Source organism: Tasmannia lanceolata, unplaced genomic scaffold, assembly GCF_043159265.1.
Source record: "Tasmannia lanceolata isolate RefF3 unplaced genomic scaffold, GAP_Taslan_0.1 ptg000037l, whole genome shotgun sequence".
NCBI lineage: Eukaryota > Viridiplantae > Streptophyta > Magnoliopsida > Canellales > Winteraceae > Tasmannia > Tasmannia lanceolata.
In genome coordinates this window covers 41,936,119-41,944,281 of record NW_027518714.1, presented here as the reverse complement: position 1 = coordinate 41,944,281, position 8,163 = coordinate 41,936,119, and the positions used below count along the sequence as shown (strand labels likewise).

The 8,163-nt window shown below is 46.9% G+C and overlaps 1 protein-coding gene across 1 annotated transcript; it reads right to left on the bottom strand.

Annotated features, from left to right (window-relative positions):
- Nucleotides 1-5,085: 5,085 nt before the first annotated feature.
- LOC143861452 (uncharacterized) lies at nt 5,086-7,925 on the bottom strand. Its single transcript, XM_077372381.1, has 4 exons — nt 7,632-7,925; nt 7,008-7,455; nt 6,184-6,353; nt 5,086-5,166 (listed from the first exon to the last, which is right to left on the bottom strand). The coding sequence occupies exons 1-4, from the start codon at nt 7,923-7,925 to the stop codon at nt 5,086-5,088; spliced, it is 993 nt and encodes a 330-aa protein (XP_077228496.1).
- Between the last annotated feature and the right edge of the window lie 238 nt (nt 7,926-8,163).

The following is an 8,163-nucleotide window of genomic DNA, read 5'->3' as shown; positions in this document are numbered from 1 at the left end:
ATCCTCCTTGTCCAAATCTATGTGGATGATACCATCTGTGGCTCAACTAATCAAAAATTGTGTGATGAATTTGCAACCTTAATGAAAAATGAATTTGAAATGAGCATGATGGGAGAGTTAACCTACTTCTTAGGACTCCAAATTAAACAATACAAAAATGGAATATTTTTAAATCAAGAAAAATATACAAAGGAGTTATTAAAGAAGTATGGCATGGATAGCAGTAAGACATTAAGAATTCCCATGAGTACTACTGCTAAGCTAGAAAAAGATGAATTTGGCAAATCTGCGGATCAGAAATTGTATAGGGGTATGATAGGTAGTTTGCTCTATTTGACAGCCAGCAGACCAGACATTATGTTTACTGTCTGTCTCTGTGCTCGATTTCAATCGGATCCTAAAGAATCTCACCTATCAGCAGTTAAGAAGATCTTCAAGTACTTAAGAGGAACCCAAAGTCTAGGACTGTGGTATGAAAGATCATCTTCCTTCACTCTCATCGGATATTCAGATGCAGACTTTGCTGGATGTAGAGTAGATAGGAAAAGCACTAGTGGGACTTGCCAATTCTTGGGTAAATCACTTGTTTCATGGTTTAGCAAGAAGCAAAATTCAGTAGCTCTGTCCACAACAGAAGCAGAATATGTGGCAGCTGGAGCTTGCTGTGCTCAAGTCCTATGGATGAAAAGCACATTGATGGACTATGCAATTAAAATGGACAATATTCTCATCCAATGTGACAACACTAGTGTTATAAGCTTAACAAAGAACCCCATACAACACTCAAGAACAAAACATATTGAGATCAGGCACCACTTCATTAGAGATCACTCACAAAAAGGGGATATTTGCTTAAAATATATCAACACTGAAGAACAATTAGCGGATATCTTTACAAAACCCCTTAGTGATGATAGAATTTGCTATATCCGAAGTGCCTTAAACATATGGAGTGCGGATCAAATCAAAGAAATTGCCAAATAAATACTTTGTGCCTTTAACCAGCTTATCTATATAGTATTTATATATATAATCTTTGTTTGGTAGTATCTGCATGAATGAGATGTCAAATTTTTAATCTTAAAAATCACTCAATTGATATTCTTAGCCTTCTTAGTTTTTCTAAGTTGGAGAGGTATCTTCACTTTAATTAAAATACCTAACATCTTGACATATGTCAACATCTCGATCATGAACAGGTATATGTGCATTACTTGGTTATATATTTTTATACCATAAGCATTGATTTAGGGGGAGTTATCCACTCCTAAATTTTTTTTTACACCCTTTCTGTCGATGACAAAAGGGGGAGAAGTTTGAAATTGATTATCTATTCAATTGACTATATGCACCACTTGCTTATAACTTGTATCATTTATATGTGTGCATATATTGAGGGGGAGTTCCAGTATTCACTTGCCTACTATGTCACTCCACACACACCTCATAATCAATTTTGTTTGTCATCATCAAAAAGGGGGAGATTGTAAGCCCAAGGGTCTACTCTCCTATCTTGTTTTGATGATTCTAAACATAATTGATTGTGTTTTTGAATACTAATCAATTTGCTTTGAAGTGTTGTGTTTAAGATAGGATTGATCGTTGAAGAAACCAACACTCAACTTGGTCATGCTTAAAGGTGTACCAAACAAGAGCCAAAGGAGCTAAGTGTAGCTCACATCATCACTCAAGCAAGTATCCAAAGATGGAAGATCATTTGAAGACCAAAGCTAAAGAGGGATCGAAGATTGCATAGGTATCATTGTACATCCTTTCTCTTTAGATTTTCAAGTCAAGGCAAAACATTTTCAAAGTGTTTTCAATTTGTTTTTCAAAGAACACTTAAGAACTTAAAATGGATTAGTGAATGGTTATGTGGTAGACCAACATGTTGGGACCCTCATAAACATTCCAAAATAACCATAGGAGTTGAGTTCCAAAAGCTAAAAATCAAACAAGCAATAAAAATAAAAAACTGCGGATTTTTAGGCTTCTCGGAACTCCGAGATTTTTCTCAGAGCTCCGAGCTCGGAACTCCGAGAGTTCCCTCGGAACTCCGAGAAAAGGTCCAGTAGCGTCTGGACATTTTCTCGGAACTCCGAGAAATGGTCCAGTAGAAATTTTATTTCTTCTGGCCGTTGTCTCGGAACTCCGAGAATATTTTCTCGGAACTCCGAGAATTCTCGGAACTCCGAGAATTCTCGGAACTCCGAGAATCCTGCGACAGCTCAGAATATAGCCGTTGGGATTTGAATTAATTCTTGTATTTTGATATTTCCACCCCCAAACGGTCATATTCTTTGGAGAGGCTATAAATATAATATGTAGAGAAGTTTTTCTCACTCTCTTGATCATTTGAAAACATCCTTGAGCATCAAAGAAAACTTGCAACCTATTATTGCTTGAGATTTTTGTTTTCCCCAAACTTGCCTTGCAACTTGCAAATCTATTTGAGTTGGGATTTTAGAGCTTTCACTTGCAACCATCATTGAAGAGCAATCAAGGATCTACAAAGAGCATCAAGCTTTCAAGAAGAAGCCAAGCTATTCAATCTTCATTCCTTGTATAGGTGGCTAGGGCATTCCTTATTTTAATTCCCTAGAGAGCAACCGCTTAGAACTCGGCGGAGAAGGAGAGTCTTTGTAAAGGTGTAAGGGCATCCTCATTTAATATCCCTTGGAAGTGTAACCGCCTCGGAGCCGGGCATCGTGGAGGTCTCCAATAGTGGAAATCCTTAAGGACGATCTTAAGAAGAGTGGAGTAGGGCTTTGCCCGAACCACTATACATCGGTGTGTTCTTTCTTGTCTTGCATTTCCATTATTAACTTTTGGTTTGACATTTCCTTTTTGTTTCTAATTATTTACACTAACCAAATATTTAACTAAGTGAAGAAAATTCCAATTAGGGTTCATAGGTAATTTTCAAAAGGCCTAATTTTGAGTTAAATTCAATTCACCCCCCCTCTTGAGTATTTCAGATGGCATGTCCTGATGTTAGTGTGGATATCGTAGGTAGTGATGACGAGGAGTTTGGGGACGAAGTGATTTTGGATCTGAACACCACTCCGCTCCTAACGGATAGTTATCTCCCAGCAGAGGGGAGTGTTGGTAGTGATGCCGGCGAGGCGTCCACAACGTTTCTCCCCGGCCGGGCCGTTGAGGTCGTAGCGAGAGCCCGGATGGACGCCAATCCTAAATACAACGTACAGGCCCTTTACGAGGAGAATTACCTTGATGACTCCATGATGGTGAGCATTAGGGATAAGTACTGCGTTCCCCCTAGGTTTGGGCTGAGGGAGGCGACGGAGGGAGACAGGGCCTGTAATGAAAGCTCTGATGTTTGTATATACGATGAGTCCTTGAGGGCCGGACTCAGGTTCCCTCTGCACCCGTTCTTCGCCGCGGTGCTTCGATACTACGGGCTGGCTCTGGCTCAGGTTGCGCCAAACTCCTAGAGGATGCTGACGGGGTTCGTATACCTCGTTTAGGGCCGGCTTCAGAGGAACTTGTCTGTGCCGTTGCTCTGCGCGTGTGCGCAATTGAAGAGGCACATGGGCGGGGGTTGGGTTTACATTAGTCAGCGCCCGGAGGTGAGAATAATCACTGGCATTCCCTCTTCGATACACTTATGGAGGAACCTGTTCTTCTTCGTCGAGGACAGGGAGTCCAGTGAGCCCTGGCCGGTTCCTCTGAAATGGGACGCCCCGGACACAGTCGCAATGAGTCGCAAACCGTTACTCGAGGGCGAGAATGTGAGGACGTTTGCCCTAATCCGGGAGGAGCTGGACCGTGAGGGACCCATTCATTGTTCGGATTTCCACGGGGAAGAGGTTCTGGTTGGGCTTGGCCTTAGTACTGCGACCCCAGCACGTATGTGGCTAGTCCTGTGTTTTAAAAAACACTCTTTTTCCTCTTTCTTGCTTCTGATTGGTTTTGTTTGCCAATCTTGACTTTCAGAGATGCAGCAGCAGTCCCTCGTAGACAGAATGAGGCAGGGGCATTCGAGAAGGCCCGGCAGGGCCAGAAAAGGAAGACCGTAGAGACGGCGAGTCCGGCCCAAACCCAGGACACACCGCCGCCTCCCAAGGCCAAAACTACAGTGAAGTTCGTGGGCGCCTATGGCCGGGGCGCGGGGTCCTCGAAATCGGGGGGACATCTGCTGGAGTCCGTCCTCCCCCGGCGAGGATCGGAGACAATGTTTTTCGGCCCAATTGGGTCGTCCAGAAAAATGACACCGGCCTTGGTGAGAGCCGGGTGGCTAAGGAGCTCCTCAGCAAAGACAAGCTTGAGGTTCTCAACGAACCTCCAGCTGCGGCTGATGAGGCCATATTTTTGTCAGTTTACCAGGTGAGATGGCCCTCGAGTCCTGGTTTATCTTTATCTCGTGCCTCGATTTCTTGTGTTAACACTGACTGGTCTGTAGGTTTTATTGTATTATAACGACCTCCGAGAGAAGAGCCAAAAGTTTTCTGAGGCCATAACAAAGTCCGAGGAGGAGAGCGGGAAACTGGCGTAGGAGGTAAAAGAGCTACAGAGGTCCGTTGAGAAGACGGTCGAGGAGAACAAGCGGCTCAGAGAAGATTTCGCCGCTCAGTTGGCCGCGCAGAAGGAGAAGGCAGCCGAAGCCCTCAACATTCAGAGAGAGAGAGAGCCCGAGAGAGACAGATAGCGGCCGTTCAGAAAAAGGAGGACGAGCTCTTATTTCTGTCCAGCGAGTCCTACAAGATTGGGTTCTTTGACTGCCTTGAGAAGGTTAAGGAATCCAATCCCGCTGTGGTTTTGACGGGAATGGTTCTCCCTAACCCACCGACGATTGGCGGTGACGAGCTAGCCACCACTGCTGCACCCGTGGCCCTGGAGGCGGATCCAGCACCGGATGGTAGCCAGGACGTGCCTTGAGCTCCCCTTCTTCCTTCTCTTTTGACAATTTCTTTCTGTAATGGTCCCTTGGAGGCCCAACTTTTGTAACGGCCTACTGAGGCAACTTTTGTAATGGCCCTTGGAGGCCCTACTTCATGAATGGAAAGTAAATTTTATTGTCCACCCCTTCTCCACTTGTCTGTTTCTGGTTAATACTGTTTGGTTCTATGCTGTGTCGATAACACTCCAGACAAACGCTTCGAGCTTAGGCTGACCCTGGTCCTTGTGGGGGCAAATCGTGGTGTTCTAACCATCGAGTACCCTAGCTTCAGTGACTAGGTTTCTTAGTGACAAGTACCCAAGTTTTAGCGAACTGGGTTTCCAATTTGATAAGTACCTAAGTTTTAGCGAACTGGGTTTCCGAGGAGCTCTGGTTTCTGTAGCCGGACTAGCCCCGGACCCGGAGTGCGCTCCCGGTCTTTGCGGAGACAAGCCGTGGTGAACCAAGCGTCGACTACCCTAGTTTTAGTGAACTGGGTTTCCAATTTGATGAGTACCCAAGTTTTAGCGAACTGGGTTTCCAAGGAGCTTTGGTTTTTGCATCAGGACTGGTTCCGGACCAGGAGTGCGCTCCCGGTCTTTTCGGAGACGAGCCGTGGCGAACCAAGCGTCGAGTACCCTAGTTTTAGTGAACTGGGTTTCCAATTTGATGAGTACCCAAATTTTAGCGAACTGGGTTTCCGAGGAGCTTTGGTTTTTGCATCAGGACTGGTTCCGGACCAAGAGTTCGCTCCCGGTCTTTTCGGAGACGAGCCGTGGCGAACCAAGCGTCGAGTACCCTAGTTTTAGTGAACTGGGTTTCCAATTTGATGAGTACCCAAGTTTTAGCGAATTAGGTTTCCGAGGAGCTTTGGTTTTTGCATCAGGACTGGTTCCGGACCAGGAGTACGCTCCCGGTCTTTTCGGAGACGAGCCGTGGCGAACCAAGCGTCGAGTACCCTAGTTTTAGCGAACTGGGTTTCCGAGGAGTACGAAGAGATTTGCAAAAGAGCTTCTTTCATTCACATTTCAGTATAAATTTACAAAGACACTTTTACGCCGGGTAGCCTACTACTGATAGTATTTGCGGATGTTCTTTGAGTTCCAGGCATGGGGTAGTAGCTGCTCCTCAAGTGTTTCCAGCTTATAGCTTCCCGGGCGAATCACCTCTTTTATTCGGTACGGCCCCTCCCAGGTTGGGGAGAGTTTTCCGGCCTTCTTTGGTTGGGAGATAGCAGCTTTCCTTAAGACCAGATCCCCTGCTCGGAATTCTCTGGGGCGCACCTTGGAGTCATGATAGTTGGACACCTTCTGCTTGTAGGCGGCAACTCTGATTCGGGATTCTTCCCTGGCTTCCTCCAATAAGTCGAGATTTGCGCGGAGCCCGTCACCATTGAGCTGTTCATTGAAGTTGGTGACTCTGGGAGACGGGGTGCCTACATCGACCGGTATTACTGCCTTTGTTCCAAAGGACATGTTGAGTGGTGATTCACCCGTTGGTGTGCGCAGAGTGGTGCGATACGCCCATAGAACGTGATAAAGCTCATCTGCCCATCGGCCAGCCTTTTCGTCCAGCCTTTTCTTTATCCCCTGCAGTAGGATTCGGTTCGTCACTTCTGTCTACCCATTGGTCTGCGGGTGCGCTACTGAAGTAAATCTCTGTTCGATTTTTAAGTCGGAGCAAAACTTCCGAAAGTTCCGGCAGTCGAACTGTTTACCGTTATCTGTTATCAAGACACGTGGGACCCCGAATCTGCAAACCACTGACTTCCAAAAGAAGTTCTGCACGTTCTGCTCTGTGATCTGGGCTAGAGGTTCAGCCTCCACCCACTTGGTAAAATAATCGATGGCCACTACTACGAACGCGCGCCTTCCGGAGGCTGGCGGAAAGGGGCCCAAGATGTCCATCCCCCAAACTGCAAAGGGGAGTGGGCTGATGATCGGGGTCATAGACACAGCAGGCTGGTGAATGGTGGGAGAGAACTTCTGGCATCTCTCGCACTTCTTGACCAGGGTCAGTGCGTCTTGTCTTAATGTGGGCCAGTACAGACCTCTCAGCAACACTTTGATTGCCAGGGCCTTGCCCCCTAGATGCTCCCCGCAAATACCTTCGTGTGTTTCTTGCAGGGCGTAAGCGGCATCGCTGGGCCGGAGGCACTTTAGGTACAGGAGGGTGTAGGACCTTTTGAACAGGTTCTCACCATCCAGGGAAAACCGGGCTGCTCTTTGTGTCACTTTGCGGGCTTCTTTCTTGGCTTCGGGTAGTTTCCCACTACGTATGTAGTCGATGATCTCGTCCATCCAGCACGACTCGTGCTCCACCTGCATCACTTCAGCGGCCTTGTTTTCTATACTGGATTTTTGGAGAAATTCCATGCATATATTCCCGAGAGTTGTGTATCCGGATGCGGCCAGCTTAGACAGCACGTCTGCTTTTGTGTTTCTTGTTCTGGGGATTCTGATGACCTCAAAACTTTTGAAGCTGGCGGATAACTGACGGACCTTGGAGAGGTATTTGATCATATGCTCATCGCAGGCCTCGTAGATTCCTTGAATCTGGTTTGCAACCAACTGGTAGTCACAATAGGCTTTTAGTCTTTGGGCGCCGGTCTAGACTGCTAGATTCATTCCGACGAAGAGGGCTTCATATTCAGCCTCATTATTGGATAAGCGGAAACCGAACCTTAGGGCGTAGTCTAAAGTGAAGTTGTCCGGCCTGGTTAGAACCAGACCGGCTCCACAGCCACCCTTGTTCGAAGATCCACGTGCACTTCCCAGAGCGGTTCGGCGGTCGATGGATCCTGTTCTACTGGTGGTATGGGGATGAGTTCTGTTCCAGTCCCATCTTCTGTTCGTTCCCCAGTTGCGATTGCCTTTCCCGCAGCTGGGGTTTGGACAACTTCGGGTTCGATGATCTGCTGGGGGATGGTGCACTCAGCCACGAAATCTGCCAGCACTTGAGCCTTGATTGCTGGTCTTGGCATGTACCGGATGTCCAACTCGCTCAGCTCCACAGCCCATTTCATGAGTCGTCCTGAGGTGTCCGGCTTATGGAGAACTTGCCTGAGCGGCTAGTCAGTCAGGACCTTGATTGTGTGAGCTTGAAAGTACGGCCTCAACTTCCTGGCTGCCATGATCAGGGCGTAGGCCAACTTCTCGACCCGCTGGTATCTGACTTCGGCGTCGTGCAGGACTTTGCTAACATAGTAGACCGGTTTTTGTTGGCTGTGCTCTTCACGAACTAGGACAGCAGCTAGAGCCAGA

What these genes read in the sequence shown, in the direction of transcription:
- LOC143861452 (XM_077372381.1), bottom strand. Translation starts at nt 7,925, where the DNA reads ATGAAATGGGCTGTGGAGCTGAGCGAGTTGGACATCCGGTACATGCCA. An exon ending in CAAGGGTGGCTGTGGAGCCG is followed by an intron (nt 7,456 to 7,631) that starts GTCTGGTTCTAA and finishes GTTGCAAACCAG; the next exon opens with ATTCAAGGAATCTACGAGGC. An exon ending in CCTGCAAGAAACACACGAAG is followed by an intron (nt 6,354 to 7,007) that starts GTATTTGCGGGG and finishes GAACAAAGGCAG; the next exon opens with TAATACCGGTCGATGTAGGC.